General features: G+C 40.9%; 2 protein-coding genes across 5 annotated transcripts in view; both read right to left on the bottom strand.

The window, feature by feature from the left end:
* Positions 1-2997, bottom strand: part of CEP192 (centrosomal protein 192) — a 60601-nt gene extending 57604 nt beyond the window's left edge. The window contains exons 1-3 of one of the 3 annotated variants that reach the window (XM_027742931.2): positions 2971-2997; positions 2129-2362; positions 1128-1250 (exon numbers count right to left, since the gene is read on the bottom strand). In XM_027742931.2, the coding sequence (XP_027598732.2) occupies positions 1128-1250; positions 2129-2295 (290 nt within the window). In that variant the 5' untranslated portion in view covers positions 2296-2362; positions 2971-2997. Of the gene's footprint in view, positions 1-1127; positions 1251-2128; positions 2363-2744; positions 2877-2970 lie in introns of those variants that run through there. The other 2 variants (XM_039387090.1, XM_027742932.2) reach the window with 2 other exon arrangements.
* Positions 2998-6328: 3331 nt separating this feature from the next.
* Positions 6329-18926, bottom strand: SEH1L (SEH1 like nucleoporin). 2 transcript variants are annotated; one of them, XM_027742933.2, is made up of 9 exons: positions 18793-18925; positions 16960-17010; positions 15820-15966; positions 14456-14667; positions 13095-13193; positions 11917-12057; positions 11454-11611; positions 10664-10814; positions 6329-7091 (listed from the first exon to the last, which is right to left on the bottom strand). In XM_027742933.2, exons 1-9 carry the CDS (start codon positions 18901-18903, stop codon positions 6902-6904), a joined length of 1260 nt encoding a protein of 419 aa, XP_027598734.1. In that variant the 5' UTR covers positions 18904-18925; the 3' UTR covers positions 6329-6901. The 2 variants fall into 2 exon arrangements, with proteins under 2 accessions (XP_027598734.1, XP_027598735.1); XM_027742934.2 differs by lacking the exon at positions 6329-7091 and adding an exon at positions 7101-8738 and having other exon boundaries at positions 18793-18926.
* Positions 18927-20872: the final 1946 nt, after the last annotated feature.

The following is a 20872-nucleotide window of genomic DNA, read 5'->3' as shown; positions in this document are numbered from 1 at the left end:
ACTAAAATTACATGTAGTTAAGTAACAGCTTTTTTAATTCTGCAGGAATGTTATTCTTCACTTCTGGTTTTACAGAACTTCCATGCAGGCAGATAAGCTAATTATGTCATATGTTAAAATTTCCACTCAATTGAGTGAACTGAACCATACTTTTGCTTCAACATTTTAGATAAATAAATGAAACTAACTCTCAAAGTCTAAAATGCAACTATTCCATGTTTTGTGGCGTTTGTTTTTTTTTTTACTTCAGTACAATCAAGACACTGACTCCCTCTCAAATCTTATATTCTTTGTTTTTATAGGGGCATACTGCCTAGACTGCAATTTTATCCTGAGAAAGACACACATTGCAGTTTCCATCACAACAACAGGAACAAATTTGACCTTAGAATAACCTATGCAACAGCTTCCAACACTTCCACCGCTTAGTAATGCTCTCTCAATTGTATCACTGACATTAGTTACTTCCTACAAAACAGCAATCATTGAGGCTACAAGGAAGGTAAATTTAATAGAAATTGATGCTCCTTTCTGTATGCAAACTGCACAATACTTCCTCAGAGCAGATTTAAATCAGTGCAAGATATTATTCACACACATGATATGAACCAGAAAGATCAGCTTAATTCCAGATTTGTAAAGTAAACTAGGTAAATACAGGCCAGATTCAAATAAGTCAATTAATTATTCATGCTTAGGAAATTTTTCATTAGTGTGACAACAAAACAAAATCTCACAGTTTAGAAAACATCACTTCTAAATATTCATTCCTGTCATGTACCTGAAGCCCAATTAGTCAATCAAACAGCAGAATGCTGCTCAGGCTAAGTGGCAGCACTGCACAGGATGATTCCACGTGGCCTGCCACTATCCCTCTCCAGAAAACATAGAGGAGCTTCTTTTAGGAGGAAAAGCTGCTCAGTCTGTCAAACACTGTAAGCTAACAGGCTAATGCACAGCTGAGCTCTCCAGTTATAGTCATCAAAAGGCCAGTAGTAAAAGCTGCTGCTGTGGTGGGCAATTCAATTCTGAAGTAGTCCATAATTAGCTTATAGTACATATAAATTACATTCTACACACTGGTACCTGCACTTTAGAACAGAATTAGATTTTAATTATCTACTTACATGTCATCAGGAAAGCAGAGAGCAAGTCCCTGCATTGGCTCAGGACCTGACTGACTACTGTGAGAAGACCCTGATGGAGATGAATGCTTTCCATCTAAATAGGATGCACAGTTATCAGAAAGCCTGTAAATTTGGGGAGGAAAAACACACATCAGAATCAGGATCATTCTAATACGCACTGCGCCTGTTTTCCAAAGAATGGCATAAAAAAAATCATATTGATGTTCACTTATCTCCTGTAAGTTAAGTTATTCTAATATTTTAGCATTTTCTAGCTAATCTGTATCTACAGGTACACACATGTACCCCAAATGATCTCCTCCAGCCTTCTGCAGTGCTTTCGAAAAATACCACATTATAATTTTAATGGCTAGTGGTACCCTTTTGGAACCACCTTTTGGTTGTGGAAAGACAGAGTATTAAAGTCTGATCTTACTTCTTGTTAAGTCACGGGACAGCAGTTAAGTGAGTAAAGGCTTTTAATTTTACTCTTTGCTCTACTGCTTGCTGAGCAAAACATTATAAATTGTGTTAAATTAATTATTCACGCTTAGGAATTTCATTCTTATCCATAACTCTAGTTCTTACGTTACCCTTTCTAAAATGAGTCAGATTCAGGTAAGTTCAATGAACAGTTAACAGAGTTAAGAAAACACGTATGTAAAAAATACATTATTCTCTACATTACTTCAAACTTGACTATACTAAGAAGAGTTGACTTAAAAGAAACTTGATTGTTATCAGTCTAAAAATGAAATTACTCTTTTAAAGGGTAATTTCAATAAATTTTAAGTATTTTACTAGTCATTAGTTTGATGTAGATTTTTCATTGGTAATACAGACAAACCAACATTTGCCAATTACTGTGCGACTGATTAGTAAATAGTTTTATCAGCTACCAAATAAACGGTAAAAAGATTTTTTTTCCTTTAAAAAGCTAAACGTTTCAAATGGTTCAAACGGATTTTATCCTGCTGAGTGGCATTTACCAGCAGTCTCACCTGTTGTCACACCCCTTTTGGCTCCTGGCAACAGTGGAGGCCGCCACAGGTAATCCTGGGTTTGAGGCGACAGTGACATTCTCAAAGGCGACACTCGCGCTGCTGTTCAAGGAATAGCCCAAGAAGCTCGGGAGCGTCTCGTCGGCGATATTCCTGAAGTCTTCCATCACTCTGCACAGGCTGCTCAGAACAGCACTCGGCCTGGCCACACCATCAGCCCCGGCCCGGCAGCATCTGCAGCAGCGGGAGCAAAACAGACACAGACTTACACAAGCCAACATGCTTTACTCACACCTCACAGCCGACGTTCTTTGGTAATCACCCCGCTTCATCCACAGACGTGCTTAAGAACCATTCCCGACCCTCTCCCGCCAAGACTTTGTTTTATAGCTTTCCTGGGCTGCCAAAAAAGAGCAGTGCTCCCGCGAGCTACAGAGAGCCGGCGCCGCGAGACGTGCCAGCCTATATTTAGGCTGTAAAGCCGCCCGGACCGAGGCGGGCAGAGCCTTCCTGCTTCCCTGGCCCCGGCAGCGAGCACCTGAGGCGACACAACCCCCGTGTGTCCCCCCGAGCCGCCGCTCGGCCCGGGAGCGGTGGGAGGGCTCCGGTTGCTCACCAGCAACGCGCCGCCGCGCAGGCCGGAGCTGGGAGCCGGCGACACCCTCGTACCCGAAACAGGAAGGGGTTGGTGGGCTCTGCCCTCCCAAGGGTCCCGCCGCCGCTCTCCCCGAAGGAGCGGGAGCGCCCACGGACGGACCGACCGCCAAAACCCGGACCCCGCCCCGCTCCGCGCCGCCGCCGCAGCGCCCCCGCAGGCCGGGCGGGCACCGCCACCCGCTCACCTGGCTCGACGCGGGAACCACCGCGGGACCGGGACCAGTCCCCTCCCAGCGCCAGGGGCGCGTGCGCACCTCCCACACCTTCCCGGTCCCGCCCTCCCTCCCGCCCGGCCAATGGGAGAGCCCCAAACAGCGCCCGCGATTGGCCGGCGACGGGACACGGCCGCGGGGGAGCAGCTTGGGGAGGGACGGCGGAGATGCTGATTGGGCGAAGGGCGCGCGGCACCGCCCAGCCCCGCCCCCCGGGCGCGTTCTGGCGTCCGTTAGGCGGGAAGCGGGAAGGGCGGGATGTTTCCCGGCATAATGGACTTTGGGGGGGTGTTTCGGGAATGAGATAATGACATCGGTTTGTTTTGTTTCCGTATTTGCTTTCAGGCCGGCCAGGCTTGGATCCAGGTACCGGCGAGTAGCTCGGGGTCTTCCAGGGAAAAGGCCGCTGAGCATCCCACCCGGGATGTCTGAGTAGGACCAGCCCACCTGGCCCGGCTGTCTCGGCCAGGGCACAGCCACCCAAAACGAAAAAAAAAAAGCTTCAGTCGGATTAATTTATATGATTTTTGTTTATTTATAAGACAGACGTTGTTTATGTTCCTCACTGTTTATATGTCCTGTTTTTGCCACGTGAGTCACTTAGATGAGGCTGATCAACAGAATCCCAGAATCGTTAGGGTTAGAAGGAACCTCTGGAGATCATCTGGTCCAACCCTCCTGCCAAGGCAGGGTCACCTGGAGCGGGAACGCGTCCAGGTGGGTTTTGAATGTCTCCAGAGAGGAAGACTCCATGACCTCCCTGGGCAGCCTGTTCCAGTGCTCTGCCACCCTCAACGTAAACAAGTTCTTTCTCTCGTTGAGGTGGAACTTGTTGTGGTTCAGTTTATGTAAAGTACATGGAAAACTTCATTTCCATCTTGAAGGGTAAATATAATGGGATTTTTAAGTAGAGGATGAGAAGGCAGCAGGTGCCTTCCAAACGTCTGTCTGTGTGTGTGTGTCTGCGTGTGTATGACAACAACAACAGATCTACACAAAATTCAGTGTTATCCAGGACATTTTTACAGTGCACTTCTACAGCTGTATTCCTGACATGGAGAAGGCAAAACCCACACATTCAACATCATCAGAAGTTCATACTGTGTTCAAATACATTCAAAACAAAACCAAACAACAAAAGCAAAACGACCACATGAAAAAAACCCAAAGCCTAATGGCTACTACAAGACCCAAAAACTTCTAGTCCTAGAAGTTCAAGCTGAGATGTGGTCCAAGCATATCTGGTGCTCTTTCTGTGATCTGAAAAGAGTATAAGAGATAATGTGTATCTTCTTTCAGAAGAAAAGGGACAGAAGCCTTACAAAGTGCTGTATAAATTCAAAATATCGCAAGTACCTGCTGGAATCACCCCTTCCTAAGACCTTCTATTATCGCCTTCCCTTCTAGGGGTTCTGCTGCTTATGGCCAAGGGCCCAGATCCTGCACAAAAGCACAGTTCAGAGTTTTGAGTCAATGAAGCAATACAGATCATAGAATCATAGAATCGATTGGGTTGGAAAAGACCTCCGAGATCATCGAGTCCAACCCTTGGTCCAAATCCAGTCCATTTACTAGATCATGGCACTCAGTGCCACGTCCAATCTGCGTTTAAAAATCTCCAGGGATGGTGAATCCACCCCCTCTCTGGGCAGCCCATTCCAATGCCTGATTACTCTCTCTGTAAAGAATTTTCTCCTGATATCCAACTTAAATTTCCCCTGGCGGAGCTTAAGCCCGTGCCCCCTTGTCCTATTGCTGAGTGCCTGAGAGAAGAGACCAACCCCCACCTGGCTAGAACTTCCCTTCAGGTAGTTATAGACGGTGATGAATGAAGAGGGAAGCATGAGTTTGAGGAAAGGAGGTGGACAGCCAAAGACAGTGACTGAAGGGCCCAGGTTTGGAGAGAGGTCAGTACAAAATAGCAGGCTGGGGGAAAGGCAGGCACGAGCCACAAAACCACCCTGAGTTTATTTGTTGAGGTCAAAGTACTTGGCCAGTTCATCCTAACATGACTTGTGTGCACTGCAACTGTAATAGCATGTTTCCATTAGTAAGAATTATGAATGGAACTAGGATATCTGACAGTACATGCTCATCACAGAGGAAAATAATGTGACCGTGCTGACTAAACTGTAAACAAATGCACTAGAAGCTGCAAAAATGCACAAAAGCTGCAAAAAAATTGTCATTTATTACTATCACTGGATATTCTGTGATCTTTTAAAGGGTTAAGACAGAAATTCTGCAAGTGGCTTAAACCTTCAAAAGTACATTCTACTGCTGGCATACGCAGAAAGAGTTTGTTCCTAACAGTTGTTAGGAATGAATCCCATAATAGTTTTGATAGGTTTGTTGGGTTTTTAATTATTCATTCTCTCCCAGAGGAATAGTTACTTCCCACCCTCCATTTAAACTTTATTTTCTAATCATGTAACATTTCTGTTGTTTACGAAGTATGGCACAGTTTTATAAGTGTTAACTTTTTCTGGTAAAAAGGTATAGAACTTTTTTCTTCCACAGTTCTGTTCCTGCTGGCTGGAAAGTATCAGCAGCCTCCCTTCACACACCGTAAGCAACCACCCCTTAAGACCAGTGTACCTTGTGGTTTTTTAGTAAATTGAGACTAGACTCCTCAGAGAAAAATAAGGAAACAAAAGTGGTGGATCTGAACAAATAATGTTTTCAGAATACAAGTAAAACTCACAGGAACGTGCTGTCACTTTGGAAGGATGCAGGCTGCCCTCTCCGTTACCTTATATTAGTGCTCTACTCCAGGAAATATCATAAACCCATTCTGAAGCACATTGAGATACACTATTACACTTTGGATTTCTGCTGCACAGAACCCTCCTTTTTCCTTCCTCCCCCGAGATCTGCCGAACAAGCTTAGCAATTACATCCTGTACAGTAATGCTACTCCCTAGAACTACCACATGCTCTTTGTCCAGTGTTAGCCTTCCACCTGTCTTGCACCAACATCTGAGTCAATGCCAACACGCAGATACACAGGAACTATGTTTCTGTTTTGGAACACATCTTTTAAGTCAGCACTCTTTCTTCGAAAAGTCCTAAGTGATTAAGTCAGTCACTGAAAAAGAATTATGAGATAATGTGAAGCCCAACAGCTCTAGCGGTCTCCACAAACCTTCAGCATCCATTAGAAAAGTTGGAGCACATTCTGTGGCAGACACATGTAATATGCATGCACATCTGGAATGGCACATGACAGTACAAAAGCAGAGCTAGGAGAATGGACACCTGAATCCAAACCCCTCCTTCATCAGGAACAGATTAAAAAAAAGCCTATTACAAGGAAAACTGTACAAATACAGATCTTTCAGAACAAGTTTATTAGTCAAACACAATTATAAAATTTAAATATTTATACAGCAAGATGGAAAATTCTAAAGTAAAACCAAACGCGCCAAATTATTTAGCTGCAGTATACACAGGAATGGTTTTGTTTCCTTTATGAGCTGATCCAGTATCAACTTTTCTCAACAATTTCTTGAACACACATTTAATTCTGAGAATGTGTTTCACATGTCAGTGCAGTATACAAAAAGAAAAAATTAAAGACCGTACTGAACTGATTTCAAAAAGAAAAGAAAAAAAGAAAAAAAAAGAAAAAAGGACAGGCACATTGAAGTCAGCTACTCCATAAATAGCTCATGGCTAATACTGTTTGTATGTGTTGCCATAGTTCAAAGGGTACAAATTAAAATGTTCCTTTGATACACAAGTAACAGGTTCTAAATCTTGTTGTTTGTTCTGCAAAACATGCATGAATTTCCCAAATTTTTTAAAATCTTCTGTACAAGAGAAGGAATACAAAGGCAGCCAGAAATGGAAGCATTCACAAACACCAGAGTAAGGCCCTTCAGAGTTTATTTAAAGTAACATGTTAAACCCCTTCATTCTCAGGTAATAGATTAAGAGGCCGAGATACACATCGTCTGCGAGGGTGAGGATACTGGAGGTTGGCAGTGTCAGCATCGCAAGATTGCTCTATCAGAGGAGGAGGAGGAAGGAGCTGGGCATGACTGGACCATCTCGATCCAGCCCGTGGGGAATCCAGAGGGGGAAAGAAATACCTGAAACAATTAAGAAAGGAACAAAACACCAAAACAAAAAACCAAACCAAAACAAAAAAACAAAACAAGAAAAAAAGAGAAAGGTAGTAAATACAAGGAGAACCAAAGGGGAGAAAAGACATGCTGGAAAAAAAAAAAGGCTTTAGTATATCCATGCCAAAACCAATAGAACATAATAGCAGAAATCAAGGCTTGTAATTCAAAACAAGACAAATCTGGAAATTGTTCTTTAAAGCAAAATAATACAGTCTTTTCCACTGAAATTTATAGAAAAGAATACCATAGTCATAGTTCTAGTATACATTTTTACAAAAGAAAGGATTGCTTTGGAAATCAAAAGGGTGGTGTGGTACAGCTATTAACAGGTTTTCATTCTCCCAGAATTTCTGTGATTTGTTAACAGCCTTCAGTAACGCTTCATTTGTGACACAAAATATACATTAAATATTACCAAAGTACATTTTCTGCATATGCATCTAATTCAGAGTAACTTCACAGCGTTTCTAGAATAGACGTAAAAACATCATTGTTTTTACATTAATACACATTTATAGAGAATAACTATTTTCAATGAAATACAGCCTTTGTATGTATTTACATATTGCTGCAAAATCCTCAGAGTAAATTTAAGATTCCTGGTGAGCGCAAGATTCGGAATTATGCCACTTCATGTCATTTTGCTGCTGTTTTTATTAGAACTTACCCGTAACACTTGTGCATTTTAGCATAATTATATTAGATACCTACAGATGTTTTCTCTCTTGTTTACAGTTCTGTGGACTTACAGAAAGGAAGAGCTCTTAAACTAATTAATGAAATTATGGGACAATTCACAACAAGCTGCATTTTGGTTTCTACCTTCATATGGCTAAAGTGTTTGCATTTTTTAAGGATACTATGTTTAGAGAATTTTAGGTGCTCCATGGAACTATTACCATAGGAATGTACAAATACATATCAGAAAAAGTACTTCTCTTATGATGACGAAAGTATGACAGTACTCATAAAACATTTATTTGAAGTCATACTAAGGGATATAAATGAAGCAATACCCAAACTACTGATAGCTACCATCTGTACAATTGTCAAAACAGTTTTCTTATTCCTTTTAAACTAACAGTTTCATATATTACAAAGCAGTTACAACCTTGTAATGTTTCGGAATCTTAATCGAATGCTGAACGCTATGAAATGCAAAACAAATTAGTTCTCAAAACAATTTTAATGGAAGTTGTTATAATGGTCATTTCCCTCCTCCCATCCCAATCAAGGACAAAAATTCTCATTTTTAATCATGAACTAGTCTTTTAATTTGACAAGCTTTCATATAATACGTTCTGATGAAAGTTTTGGGGTTTGGGTGGGTTGTTTATGGGTTTTTTTCCAAACAAGAAGCCTCTCCAAATATTTTTCTATCAGGAGTTCCAATAGTATCAAACTGTGCAGGCTAGTACAAAAAAGTGTACACAACGTGTTTTAAAAAGGCTTTTTGAACAGCATTTAGTAGTTAGCAGGCTGCTGGTGTCTTGGGAGAGGTCAAACGGCGTTGGGGAGGGGAAAAAGGAGTTCGTTTTCCATTCCTGTGTGCATGCAACAAGCAGCAAAACACCAAAGTTACTCCAGTTAGCTTGGTATCAGCTCTGCTTTCTGTTAAAAAGGACATAATACAAATGGAGAATGGAAATTGTATCATAAATCTAGACACACAATTACATCAACATAACAATATTGCCCTACTGATTTATTTCGCAACAATCTACATCACCTGTTCTGAAACTTAATTTTGAGTACAAATCCAGTGTGGTGATCGTGCTTTTACAAACTTTTTCAGATCTGCATATTCTTTAGCTGTTTTAAGTGTTTAAATGTATAGACACTGAAACAGCATGTAGAGTCACAGACAAAATAAATTATGTGTAAGATACCTATTCAGTGTCAATCTTTATCAGCGTCTTAACACTAACACAAAAGTTGACAACTGTGCTTACGCAATTCAAGGCAGTGTTACTACAAAGAAAAACACGGAGTTAAGGCATATATTTTTTATAGTAAGGCTCAGTCCTAGGACAAGACACCGTATGTTTGGGAATTCCACAGCCAATGACATAATTTTGGAATTAACGTTTTGTTACAAATTGGAGCCAAGAATAATTTATTAAAAAACAAAACAAAAAGCCCTCCAAAATGCAAAGCAATCGAGGGAGTCTAAAAATAATGCTAGAAGTTCCAGGTTCACAATGGCTTACTACCAACTTCATGGACAGGAGAAGAACCACCAAAAGGGTGGGGTAGGGAAGGGCAGTCTTGCTGGCAGCACGCTTTAGATAAGGAGATTGTGAAACCACACCCTATGCAAAACGAGTATAAAATAGCCTGTAGTTCCCCACAGGAGCCCAAACAAAGAGTTACACAGCTCTGAATATACTATTCCCAAGATAGGGCTGTATTTCAGCATTTTTTTGCTACACTGTAAGTAGAACATGGAACCAGATGACCAATATGATTCTGATGCCCTTTTTTGTGGGACCATTACCACCCCTCGCTGTCCCATTTATCTTGTGAGGAAAATGTGAAAGCCCTCCTCTGCTCAACACAGCTAGGGATCTGGAAGCCAGAAGTGGCGTTCAGGATTGACTGCTGAAAGGGAAGGAGAGGCAGGGAATGATGACACAGTGCTGCTCTCCAAAAGCAAACTTTACTGATCAGCATTTCAAACCGAAAGAAAGCCACGTGAGTAGCTGCACACGGATGGAAATGGAAGCTATGCCAAGGCAATAGAAAAAAAAATAAAGGTGGCCACAAAACTTGGAAACTGCAGCTACAGAATTTGGCCACATCTAGTCCTTGCATAAGATTTACAGCCCTGTAAAGCTGAGTGTACAGACTCCACCATGCAGAGGAGGGGCTCAGAGTATTTCTACATTTCGGTGTGCACAAATTTAAATGTTTCTTTTTCAGAAGAGGCAGTTAAATTTACCTACTTAAACAGCAATTATTACAGAATAAAAACCTAACAGAGATTAAAACAAATTATCTGCAATACAAATGCCATATAAGGAAGATTAAAAAAACACAAAATTGATGCTACACCTGCGAAAAGCAAGTTAACTAACAGTAGTATTTGATTGTTGAAACCATACATTATGAAGTAGCTTTTCCTCCTTCCCTTCTGCTACATTATCCCAGTGAAAAACAGAGTTTGTTGCTGGTATTTTTGCTTCACTTTTAAACGCGAATCTAAAGCAAAAGGGCAGTTATACAGCAGTTATGATGAAGCTTCTTCTTTGAAACTATTTCAGAAATGCTGTTTTTAATAATGTGAAAGGACTAGAAGTGAAAATAGTTGTTTACGTTGCTTATTTATGCATTCTGATTCAGCGTGGCTTACGGTTTTGTTCATTTTCCCCTTAACAGTGGCACAGCAAGACAACACCACAAAGCAAAATCAGAAGAGCCTGCAGAAGTATTGCACTTTGAAAAAATGTAAAACAAACATGAAAGCTAAGTGAAATTAAGAAGATTCAGAGAAGAGACCATTTAATGAAACTCAGTCTCCCTACTAATTAACCTACCTGCTGGCAGATGATCCATTTAGTGAATTCTGTAGACTTGTATTGGCTGAACCTAGAGAGGCATTAAAAATTCCCTGCTGAGAACTACCATTCACCGGACTCCCATTACCTTTCAGAATACCAGTACACTTCCAGTTGTCCATGTAATTAGCTGCAAATATAGATATATAAAAACTGTTAGTTTCTCTTCTGAAGCTCAGCATTCCCTACAAATATGTTTCAACTACCATACACCTGGTGTGAATCAGAATGGAACTTCAATGCCAAAATAAAAATTCCAAATAGCTGAGGATCTGGCCCTTTAGCTGTCTGATACTTTTTGGCTATCCACAACTTAAAACTGAGTTTCCACTACTAAAATACTGAGAAATGCGAATGTATAAGGAGACTAGCAGTGGTTTTTTTTTGGTTTTGTGTTTTTGCTGTTGCTTTTGGAAACGTAAACTGAAAAAAAGCCAGTTTGCCTGAACATTGTGACATTTTCTGGGTTTAGCATCAGAAAATCACAGTAATGCAGTACATATGTTACTTTGTAAAATTAAAATTTTATATAGCTCTAGTCTGGTGAAACAATTTCAGGGTACAGGAACAACTATTTGCAACAGCCTAAATCATGCAAGTGTTCCAGCACAGAAAGTTATTTTCTTTTTCTGAAATGTAAACACAAATATAAAAAAATTCACAAATCTAAAATGAACTTTCCCTCCAAAATTATGTTTTGAGTAAAATTTCTCCAGTATATCCAGCATACTACAAAGTTAATATAATATATGTCAATGGGTAACCTTACCCTTCCAGAGCCTAACACAGCCATCATCACCAGAGGAGGCAAGCACTGTGCCCGTAATATTCCAGCTCACTCGCCACACCTGGGAGTTGTGATTATCAAACTGTGCCACAATATGAATTTCAAATTTTGTTAATCCTCCCGATGAAGTCAATTCTTTCCTGTTTAAGAGAAAAGTGATAGTTCTGCACACACCTGTTCAAAGGTCTGGGTTTGAACATGATGACAGAAAGAGAGGATACATCTTTCAAGTAGTTTATACAACTGTTACTAGATGAGGAGTGCTAAGAGGGTATTTAGACAAAAATTACAGACTTGCTCACAATCTTGTCATCTTAAAAATCAGGCTGCTAAAAAAAAATCCTGCATACATTAAGTTACTACTGTTCCATCATAGATATTACTAAACTACTAAAATAAAACCATAATATCACATCATACCAAACCATCTTCCTCTTAAGCTCACCTTAGAGGTTTTAGCGTGAAAATTCGTACATCTTTGGTTGCTACAGCCAAGATATGGAAGGATCTTCCCAGATTTGGAGCAAATGCAATATCATGTACAGGATCTGTGACTGTCATCAAAGCTTCTGCTTTTGCATATTTTCTGTACAGCATAGGAAAATAACTTTTAATGCCATCAAAACTGCCAGTGATGCAGGTTACATAAACCAGACACAGGGGAACAGGGAAAAAGGGTTAAGTATACATAAGACTTGCAAAAACAAAAGTATTTTCTTAAAAGAAATTGTAAGTAATAATTTCAAGCTGATTTCTTCAGAAATCAAATACATCAGATACAGTAACCACTAAAACCAGTATGCTAAATCATACAACAAAGCAAGGATTCCAGTACAAAGAACATTTTGTCCACAGTTGGAAAAGAGAAATAAAAAGATTCTTCCACTCACAAATCTAAAGGGAATTTGCATCTCAGCAACTTACTACATTTTCCGTTGTAAGCGGACGGCTACCTGCCTCCTCTGCTGTATGATAAACATGTATCCCATTTTTTTATTTACCACCAGGTAAGTTATAGCAACTTGTCTTTATTGTTAATGCACGGAGAGCATTGTCTGAAGGCAGGCATAAATCCACAAAACACCCTGGCTCTTTTCCCACACCAATCACTCTGAATCAAACACAATTTCTCTGTTATTTAACTGAAGTGATGGTGCACACACTTCCTGGCCTTTTCTGGTTCTGCGAACTCTTGACTGTGTGAACTTTCACAGAACATTAGAAATTCACAGGACTTTCTGATATTATAATCATGCCTTTAAAATCATCTTAAGGTGTCTTTGAACAAAACAGTGCCTCGTGCAACGCAGTTCAAATTTCAACTTTGTCCTCTTAATTCCTTGTGCAAAATTAAGCATAAAAATTAGGAGACAGCGAAACAATTCTTCGTTTAAAATTCTGGTAAGAACAGTGGCATTTCTTCACCGACATGGAATAAAATTATCAATATCATATATGTAAACATCAGCTGCCATTCTGAGGTCTTCCTCTCTTTTCCCATCCAATGGCTCATAGACAAAATTAAGCTATTATCATTTACTACTTCACATCTAGTGACAGAAATAAAAGACCATATATTATAAACTACTTTATGATCCCACAAACATTACACATTTAGCATACCTGGTATTCTCGTTATATTCATAAATTTGAACCTTTGCCAATATATTTGGACTGTTGTCATCACTTCCTACAGCTATCATTGGAGAATGTGCTCGAGAGCTAAAATGCAAACACAAATACTGTTAAATTCACAAATGATTCCACAGAAAGTTCACCAAGCAGTTTTTAAATTTAAAACACTATAAAAAAACCCCAAAGCAATAACAAAAAAATACAACAAGGGAAAACATCACAAGGAAACAAGTTAAGTGCTATTCATAGTTACCAGTATCTCCACTCTGATGTTTTAAAAGCCCACTTTATACATTCACTATGGTGAAATGATTAGGAAACATTATTTGGCAATTCAAGATGATGTTCCCAGAGAGGAGGGTTGATTTCATATATGCATGGTGCAGTCTAGTATTTGCCACAAGTTTCATGGCAGAGTGTGCACTCTTTGCACTGCTTTTAATGACTGATTAGTGTCATTTTGTTCAGGTTTTGGAACACAGCTTACACAAGCTAAATGTATATGAACTATAGTTTTTAAATCAACTTTTACCTCTATTCCACGCACTAAAGTGAAAGCCTGTATGTACTCTGAACCTCCAGCACAGACTACTACTAATGAATAGAAGAATAACTGGATCAGCAGGACACAACATTATGTCTACAGGGGAAGCACTTAAGTGCTTCTGGATGAACAGAATCCAAATTAGTTCAGCCTTGAATTGTTTTTCCCCTCCTGTTATTGCTGGGGGAGGATATGAGACGGGAAACAAAGGAGAACCTCTGCATGCAAGTGTTCTTTTGGATAGGGACTACCCAACTGGACTCCCCTCTGATTCTGTCCAGTTCAAGAAAGTTAAGTACATCATTGAGCCCCCCTGAGGATAGAACTAAAAGAACAACTCTTGGGCTTCATATTTGTGCTAGCAAGACTCTTGTGGCTCCTTTTACTCTGCTGCACTGGCAAGGGTTCATGTGCTTCTTGGAGTTTTCAAAATTATTATCTATTGCAACACCATTCTAAATGAAAGAAGAAAAACACAGGAATTGTTCCTTTACAAACACTTTCTTTTATCAAAATCCCAGTTCAGTTTTATGGGATAAATAAAAAGCACTCTGTAGCTTTTTAGGTTGCTACTTGTTGAAAATAATTAAACTGAGAATATTTCCTCACAGAGCACAGGAGGATTATTTGTAACACTTCTCTGGCTCTCCCAAACTTCCTTTATTAAAAGAAATTTCAGCAGAAAGTTTCAGATGTACCCAAACGTACACTCAATCTTCTCCACAGGATTTATTCCACAAAAATTCAGAACTCACTCCTCTGCTTAAGCAGTTATAAAGCAAAACCTATAGTTTTAATAACATACCTTGAAGGATTCCAAGAAATACAACTGCAGCTTAGCTTACATGAAATTTCATGCTGCAGGGACCACTGACTGAGATTCATCACATCTGGAGCTTCATAAATCCTTACAACTCCATCTGCTGAACAGGTTGCTAACATAAGACCCATATGCTTGGGAGCAAACTTCACATCTGTAACAGATGTCCTACTGTCCACTAGAGTGGTCCTCTTGACCTGCAAAGAAAAGACAGAGATTCTTCAGAGAAATGCTAGAAATTTCCATCAAAAACTTATTCCCTAAGGAAGGCTAAACAAAGTCTGACAACGTCATTTCATAGGATCACTAACATCTTCCATCAAAAACTTTAAAAAAAAAAAATAAAAATCTTTTTTCACCAACAAATTGGAGAAATGACAGATCATCGTTACAGTGATGCAAATTCAAGCATCAAGAGATACCTCACTGTGATATCAAACTTCTGATACCAAAAAGAATTGTTTAGATTATGCTCTTCAGGAAAAGAAAAAAGCATCATCATGTAATATAAGCACAAAATAAAAAAGTACTGGCCAGAGGCAGTTTCAAACTATCCTCTTCATTCATACTGGTGACAACATTAACTGCCCTGTCTAAGGACACCACTTCATAAATTCAGCACTGTTGAAAGTTTATCATGAAGCATTTTCTCACTGAAGCACCGAAATAAGTGCTTCTGATAAGGGAACAGGTAAATGCAGCAGGCATTGGATAGGATGAATAGCTAAAGGGGAAAAAATTGTAAACATTTCTTTTTCAAGTAATTTCCTCTCCTGCCAAGACAGCCTGCTGAACCTGGTTTGAGCTGAAAACCATGATCACAACTGCACATAGAAGTGAACTTTCATAATCCACGGGTGCCAACAGTCTTGACAATCCAACTCCTCACAATATGTATTTTAACATTAGAAAACTTTAGCAGAAAGTAGAAAACTGCAGGTATTTTAGCAACTTAAAATAAAACATTAGAGGCAGGAATAGTACTACACATAAAGCATAGCTGGAAAATAGTCTGTTTAGATCTAAAATTCCCATGATGAAATGATATCCTGAAAATCTACTTCTGAGCAAAATTTTTTATTTACCAAAAGAACCTTGATCTATTGTTTGAAAGACGAAAAAGACCAGCATGAGACAGTTTTGAATGAGCTCGTTTAAGAACTTAAATTCTACTGTAGATAGAAATTCACATTTGCAAGTTGTTTGCCAGGGAACATCTTATTATGAAACACCAATAACAGTGACAGTTGTAAAAATACTTACTTTATATTGGAGTATTGCTACAAATGAACAAAACATAGGCAAAATCAGGAACGCTTTATATTAACAGAAAAAAACTCAAGTCTCACCCAGTGACTCTGGCCTCGGAGTTTATCATTTGACTCTCCCACAATTTCTTCCCATACAGCTGCTGTTCTATCAAAAGAGCAAGAAACCAAGACCTGCCCAAATTCAGGATGTGCCCATGTCACACGCCACACAGATCCACTATGGGTCTGCAAGAGAACATCAAAACACTGTAGAGAAGCATACTTACTGCACTAGTCCAACAGACTATATATTTTTATGAGCTTCTGCAGAAGGGAATTCCTGTTCCTTTGAAAGCTCTGTTCTTTTATACCAAGTTACACAGCAGCTGTTGCATTTATTTCAACCACCACTGCAAGGTTTTGTTGCTATTAATAAGTGTTTAAAAAGCAATTATTACAAGTGTTTTTCAAAACATTATTTATTACTACTTTAAGTTCCAAACTAAGATTCTGCCTTGATGTAAAAAGTTGTGCTTTGTTTTCGGTCCATTTTCAGCCATTACCATGCTTACTTCTAACTTGCCTATACTTTTCAAAAGCATATGTAGAGCATTGCTTATCTTCTTTTTAATATGAAGCTCCTCTTTCTACCTATTCAACCTTCTTTTCTTAGAGAAGGGGAATTCAAAAGCTTCACTTGCATTTCCACTTACAGGTATGAATGCACTGTGGTCCTAATAAATACAAATTTAAGGACAATTCAGAAGCTGAATGCACTAATTATCCAGATGAAGCAGAGTCTCTATATGAGTTCTCAGAAAGGTTTTGGAGGAAAAAAAAACAGAGGTCAGATGTTGTAACATTTAACAGCCAGACCTCTTCCTTTTTATTTTTTCCCTTTTTTTTTTTTTAAGTCTTACTATATGCAAAAAGGAGAATATTCAATTAAAAACAAAGGTACTGTTTTTCAACTCCCTAAACCAGTTACTGTTATGTTTACTGATACCAAAGTCTGACAACATAACTAAGTACAGAAGACTGCATGTTAGCCTCTGCTTTAAATGAGAGGTATTAGAGATGTTTTATAGAAGCAGAGAAAAAGTATTTCACGTAAAACATACAGAATCTACAAAAAACCAAAATTATTTCTACTATATAAGTCAGCAGAAATGAAGCACGTTTCTTCAAAAACAAAGGATAAATTATGGTTATGTCTGTGTAATTTTTATAAATACAAACCTTCCAGCTGGCAGTGCAATGCCAATCCCCATTTTCACTTTTGTCCCAGACCTATTGAGAAATCAAAACACAATCATACAATTTGCAAATAAAGCTTATTAAATAGTACCTTAAAAACACAGCCATACATATATATATATACACATCAAAAAAATATAAATAAGAATATACATGCATACCACTAGACATTTTCATCTGGAAAACTGTACTTGGCTCAGTACACAACTGCACCCTTGAAAATATCCCTACTACAGGTCAGGAGAAGAGGCATCGCCTGTAAAATCCACTATTGTATGACACCTATCTTTAAAAAAAGTAATTTACATGGAATAGAAATTATTGCCATTCCCATACTTCATTCACCGTTCCAAAAGTACACTACTCAGTTTCACTCTAGAGCCTTGACTGTCCTCTGGTGCTCAGCTCTGGCTGCAAAACTCTAATGCAGCGCCCAGCACCCATCCCAAAGACAGAGCAGGACAGCAAAAAGAAATCAAGGTAGTGGGGGAACAGATTTGTTTCTCTTTCTAATATTTCTGCCTTGATTTATAACCATATGCCGAACTTTCCCCTCTCTTGATTTCCCATACATCTTCATCATATTTATGACTTTTTTATTGAAAAATTATGAAGGAAGTCATGAACATAAACAAATGAAAGACACCTCTAGAAGTCTGCCATCCACTCCTGTTTGTCACTCGTTCACTTTAAAGCTTTACTGGAGCCCAACTCTGTAACTTTTCCCCAACTCCTATTCCACAGGGCCCACGTAATGAGAACAAGACCTGTACAAGTGCTGTAAAACTCTGGTTAGAGTGAAACTTCTGAAGACCGTCTCATAAAGGATTCAGTTACGACTGGAAAGTAACATTACAACGCTGAAGAACATAGTCACTGCACTCTATCTACCTCTTGGCATCTTTCTTAACAACATCCCTTTTAGGTTGCAAGTTCTAGGTAGTCAGTCCAAACCAAAGACTTACACGGTTTTGGCTTACTTTTTGGGGGGACTATTTTGTTGTTGTGGTTGGTTATTTGCTTTTTAATCTGTGCTGAGGGACAAGGGGCTGCTCGCTTGTTTTTAAGTATGATCTGAATGTGACACAGCTTTCTACGGAAAAAAACCCCAAACATTTTCTCAACCATTTACCCGATCTAAGGAAAAACATGACTGCTCTTTAAATTACATTTCTTAGTAAGAAATATCCATGTAACCGCATAATCCCTGTAACTCCTGAATTTGTCTGTCTTCTTGCTATGCACAAAAAAGGGAAAAGGCAGTCAACTTTTCGTTTAAACAAACATAAACTGTTACTTTATTTCCTCTAAAGGAATTAAGATATGCAAAAAATTTTACAGTTTCCTTCATCTGCCAGAGCACACGTGAGCACTTCAACTTCAGCCTTTTGCTTACTGGCACTTAATTATGAAATAGCATCTTCTTCCCTTAATAAATACAGATTATCGGCGCTACATTATGAAGCAGTAGTTTCTTCCCTTAATGTTAATAAACACAGATCTTCAGTTGAATCAACAGAACAAGCGCCACGGCCGCGGCCACAAGAGCTCGAGAATGTTTTCCTAGGTGGAGCCGTGGGTGGGAAGCGGCGTTCCCGTGTTTACAGGCGTTCGCGCACACAAACACACGTGCCGTATGTGCGGGTGCCTCCCGCCTCCTCAGCCTCCTGGACCCACAGCCCGTCACCGTCCCGGTGCCTCCCGCGGGACGAGCCCCCGGCAGCCCCTCGGCCCCGCCGGCTCCCCGGTAGGCCGTGCGCCGCTGCTGCCGCGGCACCCCCGTAGCCGGCACAAGGGCCGGCGGGTCCCGCTGACCTTGACGCTCTGGTCGCTGGAGCAGGTGGCCATGCGGCGGCCGTGGAAGTCGAAGGACACATCGTGGATGAGGTCGCGGTGATCGGCCGCGATGCTGCGCGCCACGAACATCCCGGCGCGGCCGCCACGCGGGGCGGAGGGCGGGGACACGCTCGCGCGCGCAGCCGCCGGCGCCCGCCGCGCTCGGGGGGGCGGGCCCGCGCTTGCGCGCTCCTCCCGACCGCCGGGGCAGGGCGGGGAAGGGACGGGACGAGGCTGGGACGCGGTGGGGCGGAAGGGTTATCGCGGGTCAGGGCAGGGCGGCCCTCTGCGGGAAGTTACGCCCTCCAGCTGCGACCCACCGCGACAGGGCCCTTCCCGTAGAGACAGGGCGAGGGAACATAGCGTGAAAGCTGCTCCAGGGAGGTTTGGGTTGGACGCCAGGAGGAATTTCTTCTCAGAAACGGTGATTAAACACTCGAATGGGCTGCCCAGGGAGGTGGTGGAGTCACCGTCCCTGGAGGTGTTTAAGGAAAGACTGGACGTGGCACTCAGTGCCATGGTCCAATTGACGTCGGGGTGTTCGGTCACAGGTTGAACTCGATGATCTCAGAGCTCTTTTCCAACCAAATGGATCCCGTGATTCTGTGTGGTTCCCAGCCCGGGCTTGCAGGCTCTGCAAACAGCGCCGGTGCGTGTGGCGCCCTGTGGAGCGAAATCCCTTCAAACAGCGAATCTGAAAGCTCAGGAGCTCGCCGTAACAATACGGGTCAATAAAGAAGCAAACTCTCAGCGCGGCAGTGTGTGATGGACCGCATTTGCTTCTTTAATAATTTACTGGGTTAATGGATGCTGTCAGATGAGCCCTCTGGTGCGAAAGAACGTGAGACCTGCTTCTCGAGGAGAGGTATATAAGAGATAAGTTTGGAAGGTTTTATAAGAAGGATGAAGCATGATGCACGCAGGGGAGGAATCCCCAGGCAGGTTGGAAGCTCCTACAAGGAAAGGCTGAGAGAACTGGGTTTGTTCTGCCTGTCAAAAAGGAAGGCTTCGGGGTGACCTAATTGTGACCTTCCAGTACCTGAAGGGAGCCTGCAAGAAAGATGGAGAGAGACTTTTTACAAGGGCATGTAGTGACAGGACAAGGGGCAATGGCCTTAGAATGAGGGTAGATTTAGATTAGATATTAGGAGGAAGTTCTTTGCTGTGAGGGTGGTAAGACACTGGAACAGATTTCCCAGAGAAGTTGTGGATGCCCCATCCCTGGAAGTGTTTAAGGCCGGATTGGATGGGGCTCCTAAGCAACCTGGAAAGGTGTCCCTTTCCATGACAGGTGGGTTGGAACTAGAGGATCTTTAATGTCCCTTCTAACCCTGGCCATTCTGCGATTCTAAGTGAGACAAGGTGAATAAGATCCAGACTATGAAGTAGAAGCAGAACAGAGACTTTCACATGGTAGAAAACTCATCCTGAGTGACTGAGCTCTGGGCAGAAGCCATAAACTGATAATTACTGGCCTGTAGTCAGTGCAAAATGAATTAACTAAAAGCAGATGGAGACTCATGAGAACTCAGCACTCTCACTGCTGACCTACCACCTTCCAGGGAGCTCCTCACCAGCAGAAGCACCTTCTTCCAATATCCTGCAGTATCAACTCACAAACTGGATCATGCAGCTTACAGTGCTAATATTTTTTAAGTACTATTCATTCATTGTATCACTGAGGACAAGACCATTCCAGCATCTTTTTTTAAGAAATACTGTACAATCCAAATAGCAATAATGCAGTTAGTAGGTTTAAGAGAAAAACTAAATAATAATGAAATTATGGTGGTGGTAATAAACAAATAAACAACAGCAAACACAGTTGTGTTTAACTGTTGTTATATTTCAGTTCCAAAACAGTACTGAAGTCATTAGGACACCTTCATTACCTTATTCTTATGATACAGTTTTCCAATCAGCATGAAGTAGAGAAGGAAAAAGAATGAGATGCTGGAAAGCAGTGCCATGGGAAAGGACCTGGGGGTCCTGGTCGATGGTGAGTCAGCAGTGCCCTGGCAGCCAGGAGGGCCAACCGTGTCCAGGGGGGCATCAGGCA

Source organism: Pipra filicauda, unplaced genomic scaffold (genome assembly GCF_003945595.2).
Source record: "Pipra filicauda isolate LSUMZ 115617 unplaced genomic scaffold, ASM394559v2 scaffold52_size3558583_pilon, whole genome shotgun sequence".
NCBI lineage: Eukaryota > Metazoa > Chordata > Aves > Passeriformes > Pipridae > Pipra > Pipra filicauda.
This window is presented reverse-complemented; position numbering and strand designations above follow the sequence as displayed.

Coding starts and splice junctions, on each gene's coding strand:
- SEH1L (XM_027742933.2), bottom strand. CDS start 18,903: ATGTTCGTGGCGCGCAGCATCGCGGCCGATCACCGCGACCTCATCCAC. Junction 17,011..18,792: donor CCAGCGACCAGAGCGTCAAG/GTCAGCGGGACC, acceptor ATTTCTCAATAG/GTCTGGGACAAAAGTGAAAA. Junction 10,815..11,453: donor CTGTGTTAGGCTCTGGAAGG/GTAAGGTTACCC, acceptor CTATATTTGCAG/CTAATTACATGGACAACTGG.